General features: G+C 42.2%; 1 protein-coding gene across 4 annotated transcripts in view; it reads left to right on the top strand.

The window, feature by feature from the left end:
• The window catches only part of GNB1L (G protein subunit beta 1 like), a 171,229-nt gene that overhangs the window by 89,771 nt on the left and 60,615 nt on the right, over positions 1-20,843 (top strand). For 3 of the 4 annotated variants that reach the window (XM_033953965.1, XM_033953966.1, XM_033953967.1), the window contains 2 exons: positions 15,333-15,458; positions 19,443-19,568. In XM_033953965.1, the coding sequence (XP_033809856.1) occupies positions 15,343-15,458; positions 19,443-19,568 (242 nt within the window). In that variant the 5' untranslated portion in view covers positions 15,333-15,342. The remainder of the gene's footprint in view (positions 1-15,332; positions 15,459-19,442; positions 19,569-20,843) is intronic. The other variant, XM_033953968.1, reaches the window with a different exon arrangement.

The raw sequence follows: 20,843 nt of genomic DNA, 5'->3' as shown, positions 1-20,843 counted from the left end.
TACTAAAATAAAATGTAATATTCTATGCCATCAACCAAGATATCAAGCAGAGTTGCAAAAAGGCAGGAAATGATTTTGGTTATGCTTAGAATTCTATTTGATGAGTTGGTTTGATTTTAGTAATTTGGCTCAAAAAAAATTCTCTTGCATCCAAAAATGAAAAATTTCTTTAAACCCAGCAGGCGGCATACTGAAAATATTTATTTCTTTTTGCATCGTTCATTTCCCTTGCCATATGTGAAAGTATTCAGCACATTGTTTCTAGTATAATGAAGACTTAACACACACATGCAAGTGATCTTAATCAGATAAAACAAACTCCATGACATTGACAAAACGTGCTGAATTCTGTTCAGTATTTCTAATGGCAATATAGCGTATGGAGCTAACAGAGTTGCTAATGTGTGCTACTCTGTTGGTGTGTACTAATGCTGTTAATGTTTTATTTGTGTGATAACTAGGTTCCCTTGCATGGAATGTGCAGTCGGTGGCATAGTAAGGATGGGGGAAGGTACACCCCGGGAATCATCTTGGGGAGGGGGGTGCCGGCACCTGTCCTTCTCCTTGCCGCACGTGTGCGCCCGTTCCCTTCCCTTCCCTCTTTAATTTTCCCGGTGCGAGCAGCATCATGAACTTGCTGCCCATGTCAGTGTTGGTTCTCTCTGACGTCACTTCCGGGTGCTGCACCTAGGAAATGATGACAGAGGGAGAGTTGACACTATGTGGGCAGCAAGTTTGTCATGCTGCTCACGCCGGGCAAATTTAAAGAGGTATGGGGGAAGGGAAGGGGGCATGCACGCGGCACGGGGGTTGGGAAGGAGTGGGGGCAGAGAAAAGGGTGGGGGGAGGTACGCCACCGCTCCGGGTGCCACTCACTCTCGCTACGCCACTCTGTGCAGTAAAATGACATTGGTGCATTCTAACCTGGTAGCAATTTTTAGTAATGCTAGCTGTGAATCTTCAGTCAAGTCCTGAACCTGGTATGATTTTCTTCCATAACAGAGCAGGTGAACCCTCCAGAAATGAATATATAAAATGTATTAAGCTTTTTATTAATGCTACTCAATTACTGTTTTGATCCAGTATTAAGATTTTATACCGTGGGGAGTGTGGTTGACATTACCTGCACTGCAGGTACTTTTCTGGCTGCCTCTGCCTGAGGTCGGAGGGACTTCCCAGATGGGACATCTTGCGCCCGCTCCATTTGGCCATCGGGAACGTGGTTGAAGTTATCTGCGCTGCAGGCACTTTTCTGGCTGCCTTTGCCTGATGGAGGGACTTCCCAGACGGTACATCTTGTGCCCGCTCCACAGAATGCGGACACGTGCCCGAGGGCATGTGTGCAAAGGGGCACGCATCTTTGGAGCACCTTCAGAGCAACTTGGGAGCATTAAGCATAGTGTTCTGCCCCATTTTTCGATGGGGAAGAGGAAAGAAAGGGTAAAAGGGAAATTTGGACTAAGCAGTATGTTCCCCCAACCTCCCAGAGACTTCCCTATCATTCCAGAGACCCCCCCCCCCAACATCCTGTGAGTGGAAGATTGGAGCTTTCAAATTTAGACATCCGACGAGCACAGAAGGAGGCAGCAGGCTTTCTTGACCGCAGCACGTCCTCCACACCAGTGAAGTTCATGAACCGTGTCCGTCGACCAGACATGATTTTGGAGAGGGGAGAGGTGATAGATTTCTCCTCCATGAGCTCCTCAGATCGAACATCTATGACCAGCCCCTCTCCTTCTCCTTCTTTGGACTTTTCTGCTCCAGGCACACCAGCTTCTCAGTCAGCCACTCCTAGCCTGCTGTCTGAAGCAGATCTTATACCAGAAGTGATGCCACCACAGGCCTTGTTCCATGATGATGAAGAAATGGAAGGAGATGGGATGATTGACCCTGGAATAGAATATATTCCTCCGAGCGCATCCCATGCTGGTGGGGGCACTATGTCCATGAACAGAAAGAAGATGAAAGCACCAGAGCAAATCAAACAAGAGATGGAAAGCGAGGAAGAAAAACTGACAAGGATGACTGCTGACCATTCAGGCTCCGAGGACTCAAATGTGTCTCTACAGGCCCATGCAAGAGACAAGAGGAAGGCACAACCTGAGAAGGCTGATAAGTCCAGAATGCCCAAGGACATCGCACTCACCCTCTATGAAGAAAAACTACTGCTGAAGAGGCTGGAGAGGTGCCCTGAGGCTTATGTTTATGTTCTTATGATTCATTGAAAGTCCAAATATTAAGAGATTTAGTTTAGCCTTCTCAGACCACAGTGACTCAATCATTTTTGATTCCTCTCCAGACTGTTTTTTTTCTCATTCCTCTTCTGAGATCTATTAGATAATACAGAGATATCCTTGAAAGCTATAATGAAAGCGATAGTAAAAATGGATGTCATTGCATGATAATTTGCAAATCTTCAGCAAGTATACTGAAACTACTTGCTGAACGGGATACTTGATTGAATACTTTGGAAAAATCTTTGGGGAAATTTGAATCATAGATAAAGGTTTGTCAATTGGCACAGGCTTCGGCTATAAAAGATAACCTGATAATTGGAAATTTTTTAAAATATGTCTAGTGCGTCTAATCTAAGATTATTGAATTGTCCTGAAACTCATTTTCTTTCCCCTAAAGAATTCTTTAAGTTATATCTGAAGGATGTAATACTATTGAACATTGATGAGAAGGAGATTCTGAATACTTATTATGTACCATGAGGTGTAAGAGAAACAAGACAAGAGGGAGGGGTTGATATTATAAATACTCCAGACAGTTTGGATCTTACTAACTTCTTCGAGAATACTCATGAGCCTATAACTAAAAGATCCACTTTACTTGTTACAATGTCATCAGTGAAAAAGAAAAGAATAATTATGAAAGCTTATTTTCCAAAAAAAGCGACTATGTTCTATGGTCAGATAGTTTCAGTTTTCCCAGATGTGTCCAGACAAACTCAGTGTCGTTATAAAGCCTTTCTCCAGCTGAGACCTAGAGGTCCTTTTACTAAGGCGCTTTAGCCATTTTAGCGCACGTTAAATATTAGTGCGCACTAAACGCTAATGCGTCCATAGACTATAATGAATGCATTAGCATCTAGCGCGCCTTGGTAAAAGGACCCCCTAGAGTCCTAGCTGGCGGAGGTACTTTATTTTTGAAGTTTCCCTGCAAATGTCTGGTCATATGTGTTTTGGGAACTGACACATTTAGAAACTTTTCTTTCTGATAAGACTGAGAATTAATGAAAATGTTTTATTGTAATTTCTTCCATTGGGTTTAAATGGAGTGGAGGAAATTCTCCTGCTCCCCATGATGTGGGCTTGAAATTGTTGTAGTTTTTCTCATTTTAATTTCTGTAAATGATGTTCATTTCTGATTTGCTTTTTGATTTCTAAATTTGTAATATATGAAGAAATCTCACTAAAAAATAAAAATGTTTTTAAAAAAAGATTTTATACCGTGATTGTCTTCATATATTCTATCTAGTACTGTAGATGTGATGTGGGTTTATTTACTTGCCATGAAATGAATAGCCAAAACACCAAGGTTAGAGATAAAAAGGAAATCAAAACAAAGGGGTCCTTTTACAAAGGTACGCTAGGGCCTTAATGCGCGGAATAGTGCACGCCAAAAGGCTGCGCGTGCTAGCCGCTACCGCCTCCTCGTGAGCAAGCAGTAGTTTTTCGGGTAGCACGCGCTAATCCGGTGCGTGCGTTAAAAATGCTAGCGCACCTTTGTAAAAGGAGCCCAAACATTTGTGTTCTTACTAACACTTCATAGAGACATTCATTTTCATCACAGATAAACAATCTGGGGCTGATTCTATAAAAGGCGCCTTACTTAATTGTCAAAATACTCTTAATAGGCTCAATAATTGCTAAAATAATAATAATAATAATAATTTGGGCAATAGGCGCCTAATGCCTAAGTGGGCGTTTCTATGGGTGGAGCGTGACATATGCACCACTAAGTGTGATCTCCAAAACCTTAGGTGCCTAAAATGTAGGCCTTTAAAATCCTTGCCTACATTTCAGGTGCTGCTAGCTGTGATTCTGTAAATGGCACGTAAGTGTGATTGATACGTGGCCGGCACCATTTTTTTAGGTGCCTGCCAATTTTGGCACTATTTATAGAATCAGCCTTTTTTTTATATACTCTAAGGCTGGTGAAAGTTCTCCCGAAAACCCAGAAGAGAGCTGTGTTGCAGTGTGATGACATCACAAAACATCCCACTGGAGTTTTGGGGAAAGTCCAAAACTGCTCAAGTCAAGTTCACCCTGTGGAAGCATTTTAAACAATCTGCGCAGAGAACAAAGGCTCCCTTTTATCAAGCTGCGGTAAAAGCTCTGATGCTTATATACTAAGATTTTTCTGTTTAACTGTCTGCTCCAAAGAATCTGTTTTCTTCCTGGTAATTTTTCCATCGTTTGCCCTTTTCCTCCATTAAGGGAGTTGCCATTCTACCTTCTATTCCTTCCTTCCGAATTCTCAATCCTTAACCCTCATGCCATACTCCATTTCTTAGGGTATTTCATGCCATTGATTTAGGGTTTATTGCTGATATTAATCTGAGGGTCCCCAAGGCAGCAGACTGGATTTAAAAGTGATAAATGGAGTTTATGCAGAAGGAGGAGGAAGGACTAGTGGGATGCCTAAGGGGCCAGTCCAGGGTCTCATTCTGTTAAGCGTGTTTGTGAGCAGGATTGTGGAGGGAAGCAGGAAAAGTTGGCCTCTCTGCAGATTAGACCAAGATCTACAACAGAGTCAATACCTGAGGAAAGAGGCATTGTGATACCTCATAGATATCAGTAGTGCAAAAGAAGCAAATCTTTCTTAGAGGAAAAAATGTTGTACACTTCCCCCTCCCCATTCGCGGTTTCCCTACTCGCGATTTCACATAATTGAGATTTTTTTTTGGGGGGGGGAGGAGGGAAAAATAAACCCCATATTTTGTCTTCCCCCCGGCATCCTGGCCTTACCTGGTGGTCTAGCTGGTTTTCGGGGCAGGAGCGATCTTCCTACGCTCCTGCCCCGTGCAGATAGCCATTAGGAAATGGCTGTGGGGAGTTCCCGTAGTCTCTCGAGAGACTATGGGAACTCCCCACAGCCATTTCCTAATGGCTATCTGCACGGGGCAGAAGCGTAAGAAGATCGCTTCTGCCCCAAAAACCAGCTAGACCACCAGGGAAGGCGGAAGGGAGGTGGGGGTGGGTCAGAGCTGGATATTCATGGATTTTTGCCATTCGCGGTCCGGCTCTGCCCCTATCCCCACGCGAATAACGAGGGAGAAGTGTAGATCATGATGTGAGGCTCTAAGAGGTTGTGAGTTTGATCCCAACCTGCTCCTTGTGGATTCCTCTAATACAGTGTCTCGCAAACTTTCCGGCTTGCGGCACACTAATAAACCCAGTGCCCCAGCTGGAAGTGCGCGGTTGTCGACGCGATGACATCACATGCATGCATGATGTTATCGCGTTGCTGCCCACGCATGCGCGGAGGCCCCTCTGGCTGAGGGATCCGGGAGGAGAGGAGATGCGGGGAGAGGAAGAGGGACGCCGGCGAGGAGGGGGAAGAGTCATCCACGCTGGCTGACTGCCTCCAGAACGCAAGAGGCGCGTCCTGTAGGCAGCCAGCCGGCCTGGATAACTCTCCCCTCCTCACCAGTGTGTCGTGGCACACCTAAAATCTCAGGAGACATACTGGTGTGCCGCAGCACACAGTTTGCGATACACTGCTCTAATAGAATGACTCTAATCTCCTGCATTACACAAGGCTTTCTTGTTAATGGTCCAATTCAGGAGGTTTTGTGGTTTTTTTTTAAAATAAATCTTTATTCATTTTTAAAACTCAAACAATAAGTGTAACATACAATACAATCATCTTATACTTTAACATCCCTTAATACAGGGGTCCCCAAAGTCCCTCCTTGAGGGCCGAATCCAGTCGGGTTTTCAGGATTTCCCCAATGAATATGCATTGAAAGCAGTGCATGCACATAGATCTCATGCATATTCATTGGGGAAATCCTGAAAACCCGACTGGATTCGGCCCTCAAGGAGGGACTTTGGGGACCCCTGACTTAATATTTCATCAAATTCTAACTCGCATCAAATATCCCCCCTCCCTTATACCCAACAATTTTCATAACCATTTTTTATGCCGATGATGCACTTACCCCTGTAAGGTTCTTCCACACTTTAACTGGTCAGTGTGGGAGGGGTTCTGAGACTTTTTCCTACCTCTTGGACAGTTTAATAAGCCGTTGAATGCTGGAAGCTTATGTCATCATTTGTATTAAACTAGTTAACACTCTAGTGTACGTGTCATTTTCATTTTTTCATTTATTCAATTTTTTATACCGTTCTACCAGAGGAGCTCAGAACGGTTTACATGCATTTATTCAGTTTTCCCTCTCTGTCCCGATGGGCTCGCAATCTATCTATCGTACCTGGGGCAATGGGGGGATTAAGTGACTTGCCCAGGGTCACAAGGAGCAGTGTGGGTTTGAACCCACAACCTTAGGGTGCTGAGGCTGTAGCTTTAACCACTGCGCAACACTCTCCCATCTATAGATTGTGCTGATTAATTTCTAAGGGAGTGGCACACTACATTTTGATTGTCCTTATGAACTTGTGTTGGGAATACAAGTCACTTCATCTGCCATTTCCCCAGGTAGCACAGTTAGAGTGTGAGCCTGCTGCGACAGATAGGGAACAATACTTAAGAGTACCTGATTTCTATTTAATGTATTATAAACCGCTTTGGGTGAATCTCTTCCTGAAAAGGCGGTTAATAAATCCAAATAAATAAATAACTATTTCCTCCCGGAAAGAGTGGTACATGCAAATGGCCTCCCGCAGGAAAAGGTGAATACAGAAACAATTCTAGAATTAGTTATAAAACACAGAATTAGTTATAAAATCTTACTTTTAACCTTTACAGCACGCTTAAATAATCAGCCAGAGTTCATTGACAGACTTTTAATTCCTTATAATCCTTCAAAAACGCTTCGTTCAATGTCACAAAACCTTCTTGTCATACCATCATTAAAATTAATTAATACATTGCGTTCCAATAATTTTGCTGTCACTGCCCCTTCTCTCTGGAACTCACTGCCCAATTATTTGCGCTGTGAAACCGTAACAAAACAATTCAAATCAAAATTAAAAACATATTTGTTCCAGGATGCCTTTGAACAATAACTGTCCTCTTAAGGACAAAAACAAACAAGTTTCATCTCTTTTTATCCTAACCTATTGTTCTTTCCCTTTTTTTGTTGCGCTGTCTCTTTCACGATTGTAGTGCTTCCTTTTTCCTATTGTTTGAAGTTAGTCCACTAAATTAGTTTCACTAAATTAGTTTGGTATTGTTTAGTATCCCTAATTTTAACCTGTTTTTATGTTAATTTTATATTGTACACTGCTTAGAAACCTGATTAAGTGGTTTAAATTTTTTTTAATAAACTTGATAATAAGCATAAAATTTTTTTAAATAAACTTGATAATAAGCATAAAATTTTTTTTAATAAACATGATAATAAGCATAAAGTTCCTGGTTATGAAGAAGTGAGGGACAACAGATCAACTGAGTCTGTTACTGCAGTAGTACTCAGAGATATTTATCTGCCATCATACTGTATGTTTTGTTCACGTTTAGGAATCACATAATTAATACCTAATAAGCTCTGTTCAAGTACTATTAAACCTAGAAGTATCACTAGCCCTGGATGAGGCAGGCCTACAAACAATATGGCGTTACTGCTAGGCTTACCAGACGTCCAGGCGTCGGGAAGGCTTTTCAAAACCCGGCACTTTGTCTGAGTTTTGAAAAGCTGGTGAGACGAGGTTTGGGTGGGGCTGGGTTTGGGGAGCGGAATGGAGGCGGGGCTGGGGGGGGCAGAGTGGAGATGGAAAATCTGGTAACCCTAGTTACTGCAGTTTGATATCTTCTGTTTTTTTAGTGTCACTTTCTTTTCTGGGGAATGGTAATCAGTGGTAGTGTGAGTTTGAGCCACTCAAACGGAGTAGCTAGTGTCGTGATGTTTGATGTGCTGGACATTTCATAGCAATAATACCTGGTGAAACTCAGGATCCGAGTATTGGTTCTCCAGGGCATACCTCAGTAACTTCTTGTCATCTTGTTTGATGGTAGTCTTCCAGGCTTTGCTCAGGGTGGCCATATCTTATATGGAATATGAAAGGCGATCTGAAAACAGTTGGATAATATTTTATCATTTATTTTCCCCTAGAGTGTGCAATGATTTAGAAATGACATGAGTGGGAACAAGAGACCTGCTTCACACAGTTGGAATTTTTCCTATGGGAATATGTTAGTGTTTTTCATTCTTCAAGGTTTTTCTTTAGCAGAAGGTCCAAGTGGCATCTAGATATTTTATAGTGAATTGAAAACTTTTTTTAAGTCTTTTTTAATTCCACATGCTATTAGTGATGTTTTTGGAGGCCCGCACAGGAACACTGTAGAAGCTGATGAAATGTTTCATCTCGACGGAGTTCTTTAAGGAAATGTTCATGATAAATCTGTTCCCTAGGGCAGTATAAACGACCATACAAGTTCATTAATTGTTTAGTAGAATCAGATTTTCCATTGCACAGATTTTGCAAAGTATTTAGCAAACACACAGCACAGGTATGCATTCATGCCAAACTATTAATTTTTTTCTTGATACTTTATTTTTATAGTAAACTTATAAGATGATCCTGTCTAGAATAAAGCTACTAGATGTGGTCATAAGCAGTCACCCTCTATGAATTTGTCTGGAAACTGCTATACCCACTGTGGATATTATTTTATGTACTGCCTTGTGCACAGTCCATGTAGATATGGAAACAAAGGGAAAAATACAAAGCAAACACATAAAATAAGTAAAGAAATCTGCTGCTTTTCAGTTTGTTAGTCCTCTTGAATGCAACAAATATACCCCCTTTTCTAAAACTATGGAAGCGGTTTCTAGCGCAGGCCGTTGCGCTGAATGCCCTGCCCCCGATGCTCATAGGAATTCTATGAGTGTCGGGAGCAGCGCAGAGCATTCAGCGTGCCGGCCTGCGCTAAAAACCGCTTCTGCGGTTTTGTAAAGGGGGGGGAAAGGCAAACTAAAAATATATGAGTTAACCATTTTATTGGGCTAAGACTACATTTCTTGATGAGCTTTTGCTAGCTAGCTAATAATTTCATTGTGAAGTCAGTGAAAAATGTTTATTAACTAAGGGCCCCTTTTACGAAGCAGTGCTGCCATGGTGAATGCACCAAAGCCCATTCAATTCCTATGGCGTTCGGTGTATTTACTGCGGCAGCATCCGTACCACAGCTTTGTAAAAGGAGCTCTAAGGGATTCTTTTACTAAGCTGTGGTTTAAAGTGGCAACCTTAATGCAGATTTTTATCTTATGCTAAGGCCATTTTTATCACAAAAGTAAAATGACCAATTTCTATTTCTCCTATTAAGGGCCATGTGCCAATGTTCACATCACTGGCTCCAATTCCACCCTACCACCGAATATACTTTATTATTCTAAGGGCTCCTTTTACAAAGGTGCGTTAGGGCCTTAACGCGCGGAATAGCATGCGCTAGCCGCTACCGCTTCCTCTTGAGCAGGCGGTAGTTTTTCAGGTAGCGCGCGCTAAAAACGCTAGCGCACCTTTGTAAAAGGAGCCCTAAATCTTCATATTATCTTCATATTTTAATTCTTTAATTCTCAAATAACTTTTGTAAAAATTCTCAACTGTTTTTTTTTGGTTTTTTTTAAATAAATTCAAAGTGGTCCAATCTTGGCCTAGACATACCTGTAAACTCAGCAGGGGGGTGCAATAACATTACAAACTGCTTTGATCAGAATCGGCAACTATATCTTCAAATTATTTCAAAAGGTAACGCCGTTCTGTGGCAGTAAAAGAAGTTGTGCCAGTGACGTGAGCAGGAGCCTGTGAACGTTGTTCTCGTAAGAATCCGTAGTGGGTACATAAGCTCCATATTCCGAGGCTCTTTATTCCTTTTAAAAGAATTAAGGATAATCGCTCCTTCCATTTCTGTTTTGTTCATCTCACCAGTGGATTTTTTTTTTTTTTTTTAATTTAATACATGTGCTAATGTTGCCATTAGTGTATGACCATTAAAAAATTTTAGTACATGAGTACTTGCTGACACCTATTTTTTAAAAGGTAAGGGCTTATGTGATAAACAGCATATGGTAATATAGCTGCACTAATTGATTAGCAGAAAAATGACCACTCTCTGCCACCCCCAGACACATCCCTTCCATAGTAAAATAAAAAGTATTGTATAGTGTATGCAGATCAGGACATTACCGCAGGAGGCTTGAGCATGTCTTATGGTAAATGCACGCTAGCACTTACTGCAACTTAATAAAAAGACCTCTAAGCTTCTTATACGGCCAAATTACACAAAGTGCCATACAGCAGTTTACAATAAACAATATACATCCAAACGTTAACAAAAGACGTTACTTATATCAGAGAGAAGAATAGGGAGAAACTGAGATGAAGAAGAGTAGTAATAGGAAAAGGAAGGGGAAGGTGAGGCATGGAAAAAGAAAAGAGGAACATGAGGGATGTGTTTAGATGAAACAGGAGACAACAGAGATGTGGATATGGTCAGCATTTCCGAGGTCATTTTTGGGGCCTTCATTTTCCTTTACCTTTCTAGCCTTCCTAGTCTTAAGTATTTAGCTGTAGAAGACATTAGATTGGAGGAGAGTAAACAGTGGAGTGCCACCGGAATCTGTACTAGGACCGGTGCTATTTAACTTATTTATAAACAATCTGGAAATTGATTAAATTTGCAGATTACACTAAACTGTTCAAAGTTGTTAAAACGCATGCGGATTGTGAAATATTTCAGGCAGACCTTAGGAAATTGGAAGACTGACCGTCCAAGTAGCAGATGAAATTTAATGGGGACACATGCAAAGTGATGCATATTGAGAAGAATAACCCAAATCACAGTTACTGGACGCTAGGTTCCACCTTGGGAGTTAGCACCCAAGAAAGGGATCTGGGTGTCATTGTAGACAATACAATGAAACCTCCTGTCCAATTTGTGGCGGCGGCCAAAAAAAGCTAACAAGATATTAGGAATTAGTTAAAAAGGGATGGTTAACAAGACTAAATGCTCAAGTACCTGAATAAACTCATGTAAACCATTCTGAGCTCTCCTGGGAGAACAGTATAGAAAACTAAATAAATAGAATAATGCCTCTGTATCGCTCCATGGTGCGACCTCACCTGGAGTATTGCGTTCAATTCTGGTCTCCTTATCTCAAGAAAGATATAGCAGCACTAGAAAAGGTTCAAAGAAAAGTGACCAAGATGATAAAGGGGATGGAACTCCTCTTGTATGAGGAAAGATTAAAAAGGTTAGGGTTTTTCAGCTTGGAAAAGAGACGGCTGAGGGCCGATATGATTGAAGTCTACAAAATCCTGAGTGGAGTAGAACGGGTACACGTGGATCGATTTTTCGCTCTGTCAAAAATTACAAAGACTAGGAGACACTCAATGAAATTGCAGGGAAATACAGTCAAACCTCGGTTTGCGAGTAACCCGGTTTGCGAGTGTTTTGCATTCTCGCAAAACGTGTCTCGCAAACCGAGTGTTGACTCAATTTGCGAGCACCCCCGATACCGGCATCGCTCCCCCCCGCTCGCAAAGGGCCCCCTCCCGCTCAAATTGGCACCCCACCCCCCCGCGAGAACAGGAACCACCCGCCCGACCAACTTTAACTCACCTCCCCTTTGGCACCGGCACGCAACCCACAAGAGCCGGTGCCGCTTGTAGATCTTCTTCCCAGCCTCTGCTGGCTTTGAGCATGCATCTGCGCATGCTCAAGCCCTTCTAATTCTCGGCGAGAGGGAGAATTAGAAGGGCTTGAGCATGCGCAGATGCATGCTCATAGCTGGCAGAGACTGGGAAGAAGATCTACAAGCGGCACCGGCACTTGTGGGCTGCGTGCCGGTGCCAAAGGGGGGGTGAGTTAAAGTAGGTCGGGCGGGGGGGTTCCTGTTCTTGTGGGGGGGGGGCCGATTCGAGCGGGGGGGCCTTTGCGAGCGGGGGGGAGCGGTTCTCGTGCCGGTGCCAGACGGGGGGGGGGGGTTTGAGTTAAAGTTGGTCGGGCAGGGGGGGTGCCTGTTCTCAAGGGGGGTGCCGGATCACGCGGGGGGGGGACACTTTGCGAGCATGGGGGGGGGAACAGCGCCCTGGCCTCAGGGGGGGTAACGTATCAAAGCGAGTTTCCATTATTTCCTATGGGGAAACTCGCTTTGATAAATGAGCATTTTGGATTACGAGCATGCTCCTGGAACGGATTATGCTCATAATCCAAGGTGCCACTGTACTTTTAAAACCAATAGGAGGAAAATTTTTTTCACTCCAAGAATAGTTAAGCTCTGGAACATGTTGTCAGAGGTTGTGGTAAAAGCGGATAACATAGCTGGTTTTAAGAAAGGTATGGACAATTTCCTGGAGGAAAAGTCCATAGTCTGTTATTAGGACATGAGGGAAGCCTCTGCTTTCCCTGGATTGGTAGCATGGAATGTTGCTACTCTTTGGGTTTTGGCCAGGTACTAGTGACCTGGACTGGCCATCGTGAGAATGGGCTACTGGGCTTGATGGACCATTGGTCTGACCCAGTAAGGCTATTCTTATGTTCTTATGTCCTTTAACTCTGATCTCTGATATATTATTATTATTTTTAATAATAATAATAACTTTATTTTTTTCTATACCGCCACAATCTTGCGACTTCTAGGCGGTTTACACTGAAGAGAGCTATATAATCAGCTGCCTTTTCTAACTTGCAGGTCAAAGAGCTTTACAACACTAAGGGCTCCTTTTACGAAGCCGCGTTAGCGGCTTTATCGCACGCAACTTTTCAGCACACGCTAACCCCCTGCTCAAGAGGAGGTGGTAGCGGCTAGTGCGGCCAGCAAATTAGCCTGTTCTATTACGCGCGTTAAACCGCTAACGCGGCTTCGTAAAAGGAGCCCTAAAACCTATAAAATTAAGAGATGAACTTCAATTTTTTGACAGAAAAGATAAACTCACACTTAAAATAGGTTATTTCTTAGAAATTATCATACAGGGAAAGAGGGAAAGTAGGGAAGAGGAGAGGTGATATTCCAGTGACATTTTAAAGATACCTCAAACTTACTCAAGGTTGAATGCCTGTTTGTACAATCAAGTTTTTAAGTTGGCTTTAAATGTTTTGAAATTGAGTTCTGTTCTTAATGAGGACAGTAGTAAATTTCAGGATGAAGGGGCCATGAAGAAAAATGCTGAATGTCTAAATTGCACAGTACTTGCAACAGGCCCATTGGGTTGCAGTGGCACAACCACCTTAGGTCATCTTTGCTAGAATAATGTGCGCCAGATGTGGTAGAATCAGTGATTAAAGGGTGGATGTGTGTGGTGGCTAATATTTGTAAGGTTGACATCAAAATCTCCTGGTCGGCAAAACCCTGCCTTCCCATCACTTCCTTTGCTCTCCTTTGACGCTCTCCTAACAGTGTTTCTGCACCTCTAGAGAAACCCAAAAAAACTCTGTGGAGTGACGATGTTCCTAAATGGACTTTATTTGAAAGTGTCAAAGTTCCAAAGGTACACTGAAATCATCCACACAAAATAATTCCATCCACATAAAAATAAATCACCCACATAAGAGCCTTAAAGGACCTAGTCCTCTGGGGATACAAGACCCAACACGGTCCGCGTTTCGACAAAAAGTCTTCTTCAGGGGTCCCTGGGGGTCCTGTAAAGGTGAGTACATGAGAAACAATTATGTGGTGAGCCGGAAGTGAGACACTTCTATTCCACACTATAGGCCTTTCCATTCTAGTTTATATTCTGTTACATTTCTGTTTTGTCGCCTTTGAATACAGTTCGATCCAAAAGCAGTATAAGCTTTGAGGGAGAATCTTTTCCTCTCTTCCCAACCACGCCAATTTATCAAAGAAATTGTGGAAACTTAAGTCACAGGGTGTTACTTACATTTAAAACACTGATTCACAAACTGAAACTTGAAGCATCTTGCTAATGGGATCATATTACTTCCAAGGAACACAGCCAAGAGTTTTTACCCATGCACTTGGATCACTTCTGTCTTGCTTTTTATGATTTTACTGCTGGTTGTTTCCACAATTGTAATTAGACGATAGGACTCCTGCTAAAAGTTTTAAGATGATCTTTACTTTTAAACAGGGTTGCCTACTTGTCTGTGCTTATTATAGTAATATGATTTTTTTTTTTTAAATGTTTTACCTCCCCTCCCTTTTATGAAATCGCGCTAGTGTTTTTTAATCACTGGCCATGGCAGTAAAAGCTCTGAGTCTCATAGAATTCGTATGAGCAGTGCAACTTTTACCTCCACTGCTGGCGATAAACAAACGCTAACGTGGCTTCATAAAAGGGGGGGATGGGTTAGTTTATTTTAGTATGTAAGTAAAATTGTAGCCTGTTCACATTGTTTTGATAAGTTTCAAGTTTATTAAAAGTTTGTTGTACCCGCAATGTCAAGTACTTCAATGCGTATAACAGTTTAAAAATAGGGGACAAAAATAAAACAATTTTATACAAATAAACAAGGTACAGTATATACGTACAAATAAATTACCAACACAAAAGGAGAGGGGGGATGAACTACAATCTTTAAAGAAAATAAAGAAACATTTAGGGAGAACACATCTGGAGGGTAACAAAGAATAAATATAAGAACATGGATAAGCATAGAAGAGAAGGTGGAGAAGTTTGCGACCTATACATTAGGTCTGATTAAGATTAAATATTAGAGCATAAGATATAAACCAGTGGTCTCAAACTCAAACCCTTTGCAGGGCCACATTTTGGATTTGTAGGTACTTGGAGGGCCTCAGAAAAAATAGTTATTGTCTTATTAAAGAAATTTTGCATGAGGTAAAAACTCTTTATAGTTTATAAATCTTTCCTTTTGGCTAAGTCTTAATAATAATAATAATAATAATATTGTAATTTATAGCTAAAGAGACATATGATCATGAAACTATTTTATTTTACTTTTGTGATTATGATAAACATACCGAGGACCTCAAAATAGTACCTGGCGGGCCGTATGTGGCCCTCGGGCCACGAGTTTGAGACCACTGATATAAACTCTGTTAAATAATTAAATTAAAGTAAATGAATATGTTAAAATATGTACTGATTCTCCATAGAGATGCAGAGAATTCAGTGGTTGTTCACTGGACTGGATATTTTATATAACCTCATCCCACTACTTCTAATCTTCAAATGTCAGAGTTAATTATTATTTTCTGACCAATTTTTATTTTTCAGTGCAGGAAGCATGGCTCTTCCACCTCCTGACCCAAAGTTTGTACTGCGAGGCCCCAGTGCTGAGGTCGCATTTCTGCATTTTTACTCCACAGACCAGGATCAGAGTTGCCCTGTTCTCTTTTCTGGGTTAGTACTTCTATTATGTACTTGCTGTAGTAGTGATAGATCATTAACTATTCTTTTATTAGATGGTTCATGGTTAGTTTTATTTGATTTACTGCCTTCCTTAGGCAATAAAAGAATGGTATACAATATACCTGTATATTAAAAGCAAATCAGAAAAGAATGTTATTAAGTGACAGTAAAGTAGAAAGGGAGTAAACACGTAAAGAAAGAAGGCACAGTTCCTTCCAGTAATGTTAATATTAGAAACTTAGTAATCTAACACAAAGACAGACAGACTTGCAGTGTCAGTGGATCCCAGGAGGTGCCGCCTTATCGATTTGCACTTCATATCCCCTAGGACAATCAGATCCAGACCTGGTTTTGTGCTAGTCAATCACAGAGATGCAGCCCTATATGCAGTGGGGCAAAATCAAGCCCCCCTGCACTGTAATTCTATTCAATCTAATAGGATCATTTCCGTTCTGCATAACCAGAATATGGCTCAGGACAGATCACAGCTAAAATAAAAATGGGACAAATCCCATTTAATTACAGTAGAATTAAGAGCAGCATAAGATCTCTAATTTAACTACCTGTCAAAATATTGAGCAAATAAGTACGATTTGACAGCTCTTCCAAATATACGGTAGCAGCAGGCAATTTCTCAACTATAGTGGTAATTTATTCCATAGAAAAGGACAGCTATCTACCAAAGATCTCTGCCCAGTAGTAGATTTTTGAAAGGGGCTGCCTGTTTTTAAGCACCAAGGATGTACCTGTTTAGCGCCTATTACATAAAGAAAATTAGGCCCTGCTTTTCTTTATAGAATATTAATATAACGGAACAAATACCATAATTTAGGCATGAGCACTTAGGCCATGATTCTGCAAAGTGCGTCCCGATTGTAGGCAGCTGTAGGCATCCTACAGCTATCTAATCAGCTAATCGGGAGGCACGCTTTCTAAAAAACTGCTCCCCAGGCAGGCCACCTATATTGAAAGCACCTCCAAGGGCCTAGGGAGGCTCACAAGCCCGCCTAAGCTCACCTAAGGCTAGTCAGCCCTACGTGTCTCCCTAGCAGAGCGGGAGATGCTTACAATGCAGGCTAGCAAAATTCTGGCCTACATGGTAACTAGACGTGGTCGCTATACTTATTCATGGCAAGGGATCTCCCTGCAGCAATTAGTATAGCGGCCATGGCTACAGCCGCCAGCCTCCCCTCCCCAAACTCCCTCCAACGATCGCGGCAGGAGGGTGCCCAATTCCTCCTGCTGACAAAACCCGCAATCGCTGGCAGGAAGGTGCTCAACTCTTCCTGCCAGTAGGCCATTCCCACCCCACCCCTGCCCGTGATCGCGGCAGGAGGGTGTTCAACCCTTCCTGCCGGTAGGCCCCCACCCCTGACGATCGCGGCAGGAGGGTACCCGCCCCCCCCGAAGATCGCCATCAGGAGGGTGCCCAACCCCTCCTGCCGGACCCCCCCAATGAAACCCCCCACCCCGGAACCCCCCTCGGGCTTACCTGCAAGTTGGCCGGACAGGTCCTCGCACTGTTCGGCAAGCAAGCCTACCTCCGTCCAAATGAGGCGGGCCCGCCCCTCCCCTGCCCAACCCACAGGATCCTAGGGCCTGATTGGCCCAAGCGCCTAAGGCCCCTCCTATAGCGGCTGCATCTAAACAAACCCAATACTGTAACCGGTGTCTGCAACATGGATGTCAGTTACAGAATTGGGTTTACTTTGGGCGGTTATAGGCCCGATTCTGTATAGGAAGCCTGGGACGTGCTTCCTATACAGAATCCGTGCCTTAAAGCAGCCATAGAGCTAGTGTAAATGCTAACACCTAGACTGTGAAAGAATGCACATAGGTCATAGTATTTTGTAACATATTTGTGTAAATGTGCATCCCACCTGCGCTACACCCATTTGAACCCCAACCTGGTGTGTACTTACAGAATGATGCATAGCCAGAAGGTGGTCATTTATACCCATGTGTCATGATGTGAATACTTATTTGACTCAAATAATAGAAGATATGGCAAGGCTAATCAATCAATATCAAACTAAATGCTTTACCATCAGCCCCTTAGCTTTAAATCATTTTTTAATCTATAAAAGTTCAGAAAATCATTCAAATAATTGAACAACAACCTCAGCTGTCAGCCTAGCTATCGCTACCATTCAGCATTTTTAGTTGGCATTACTTATGTCAGCGAAGGCCTATGGGAAATTATATCAATCTGACTCTGGCATGGGAATGCAGATAGACCCTGAGGGCAGGGAAACTGTTTTAAGTATCCCTGATATGTTTTAAGTAGCCCTGATTGAATCATGACTAGCTAAAAGGTTGTTAATGTCTGATTAAGAGGGTGCTTAGGACAATGGGTCCAGGTGCACAGATCAAGCTGAAAGCCTGCTTGAATGGGACAAATAAAAGCATCAATTTTGTTTTGTTTTGAGTTCAACGTAACCAGCCTCCTCATCAGTCTTAAGCTGTAATAACTTTAGCTGAAATTGCATAAATGTAAGTATTAAAGATTTTTACTCCAAAGAAAATATATGAGATGAGTAAAAATCTTTAACGCTTACATTTATGCAGTTGCAGCTATAGTTATTCCAACTTAAGTCCGATGAGGAGGCTGGTTATGTTGAACTCAAAACCAAACAAAATTGATGTTTTTGAGTGTAGCCGCTGATTGTAATTTTGTTCAATTATTTGAATGATTTTGGGAACTTTTATATCAAAAAATGGTTAAAAGCTATGGTACTGATGGTAAATGATCTGAATACTGGCACTGACACACATTCTTACAGAATGACCCCCAGTTAGCTACAGCATGCGTAGTTATAGTATTCTGCTCTTTCTTACCTGTTGTGCAGGCATTGCAGTGTATTTTTCACAGCTCCTGAGAGACAGTGGCTTATGAAACAAATGGAGGGGCCAAATAAAAGAATACATCTAAGTCCGTTTTGGGCCTAAGTCACTAGTTGCCAGACCGCTAAGTCGTCTCTCTTTATACTCCATTCTCGTCCAAAAATTTGTTCAAGTCAAAAATGCCTAGAACAAGACATTTTGGATGTTGGAGGGGCCAGCAAAGTGATGGACTGGCCACCCAGATTTGGCAACAGAGTAGTGGGGCACCTTACAGGGCACTGCTGTGAACTTCACAAAAAGGGTGCCACATAAACATCTCATCACAACTCCCTTATAGGTCATTGTAAGCCCCCAAAACACCCCCAAAGCCTACTAGACTCACTTGTCTACCATCCCAATAGCCCTTATGGGTGCAGGTGGCACCTATATGGCAGTACAATAGTGCTTTGGGGGGTGCACATGTTTCATCATGAATGCAGTGGTTAGAGTGGCTTATGGGCCAGGGTCCTCCTCTATCCCACAACCCCAGACTACTTAAGCCACCTCTGAGCAGCTCTACTAGGCTTTCCTATACCAGGTGCTGATATTCTGGAGGCAGGTATGTACGTTTTTATTCCGATTTTTATGGTGTTGTTGGGGGGGGGCAGTGATCACTGGGGGAGTGTGTAGGGGTCTGTATTTTGTGTCTGCAGTGGTTATCTGGTCACTTCGGATACCTTCTGGGCACTTAGACCTGTTTTTACATCGCCTAAATCACAACGTACAAGTTCTATTTAGGCAGTCTTGTTAAACTTTCGGTTATACTTGCAGTAAGACTAAGCCTAGGTCGGCCCACGTCCCAACCTCACCACTTCTCTTAAAATGCCCCTTTCAGCTCTGGGCGTACAGCAGCACTGAAAAGGCATGAGCTGTTTTTAGATACGTCTAAAACCCATTTCGATTATCAGCACTTGGACAACGTGTCTTTTTGATCGTCCAAGTGCCGATTTATGCAGGATTTTAGACGTATTTCTATTTCGATTATGAGCCCCATAGTGCATTTCTCAGAAGAGTTTGCAGAAGTACAGAGAAGGCTCTTTGACAGGGCAGCAGCAGTAAACTGATGTCAGCTTCCGGTTCCTCCTCTCGCAGGTCTTCTAATGGACTGATCCATCTCTGGAACCTAAAAACACGGAGAACGGGAATGATTCTGGATGGTCATGGAGGAAAGTCACTTTGCTGGCTACAGACTTTGTATGGCAGAGATACCCTTCTCAGGTTTGTGCAATTAAGAGGAAAGTGAACCTCACTGCCTAGTGATTAGTTTATTTTGCTCAGATAGGATGGTGCTTCTAGTTACTAAATTTAAACCTCGAGCTTAGGGAGGGAAATTTTCAAAAGCAATCTTTTATCTGCCAAAGTGAGCTATTGGAAAATTGTTCTCCCTGTCAGCAGATAAGTGTTTACATTATTTTACACGTTTCTACCTACATTTAGCGGAGGTATTCCCAAGGGCAAAGACTGCAACAATGCATTTAAGCACCTACAATAGACTCTCAGTTAACCGGCAACCAGGGGATTGATAGATACCAGATAAATGTAGCTTCTGGTTGCTTGAGAGTTACTATTAAAAATAGGCCTAACTAATACTATTCCCCATACTATGCCATACCATAAACTGTTCCATACAAACTATCGGACATGTGGTAGGCAAAGCGTGGGTGTACTCAGATATGGCGTGCCAAGTTTACACTTAAATTTCTGCCAGAAATTGATTTTATTTTCATTTTTATTTAAAGTATTACAGTATTTTTTAGATTTTTTTCCTGGTTGCTTGAGAATTCTAGTTGCTTGAGTTCTGGTTAACAGAGAATCTACTGTATTTACTAAGCTGTGTTAATGATCTGATGGGGAAATTTTCGGTGGTGCAGGTGGCTAGGGCTGGCTTATATTTTCTTTGGGAACTTGGTGGGAAGGGAGATTTCGGCCGGGGAGGATTGGTACCTAGCCAGAATTTTTTATGTGGATCTCGCATAAGACACAGTAGTTAGCACTTAATAATTAGCCCTGGATATTCAGTTCCATTGCCCAGACATGCCACGGCCTGAATATATCCTGGCTTATGGTGACTACTTCACTCTCATGGTGTGAGGTTCAATATACAGTAAGGTTTAGATTCAAGAAGCCTGACTGAAATCAAGCTTGACAAGTGTTTCCAAGTTTATTAATATCTTGATATACCGCCTATTACAAAAGAATATCTAGGTGGCTTACAATTTATAAAATAAGTTTAAAAGCAAATGGTAAAAAAAGGGGGGAAATAGGAAAACCCATCACCAAATTCAGTGAAGGGGGGATTCCATAATTTAAGACGAACATCACGGGGAAGGTAGGTACATAAGGTTTCAAAAAATCCATCGAGATAAAAAAAAAAAATGCGAAGAAGGGGAGGGTAGAACAAGAAAGACTGGTTCGCCTCTAAGGAGGCGTTTGGATTTAAAAACCTGCATAGAGAATTATTCCTGGTAAGAGCAAACAGGATCTTAGATTAGG

This window comes from Geotrypetes seraphini, chromosome 8, assembly GCF_902459505.1.
Source record: "Geotrypetes seraphini chromosome 8, aGeoSer1.1, whole genome shotgun sequence".
Classification (NCBI taxonomy): Eukaryota; Metazoa; Chordata; class Amphibia; order Gymnophiona; family Dermophiidae; genus Geotrypetes; species Geotrypetes seraphini.
The sequence above is the reverse complement of the archived record's forward strand: the minus strand, read 5'-3'. Positions and strand labels throughout refer to the sequence as shown.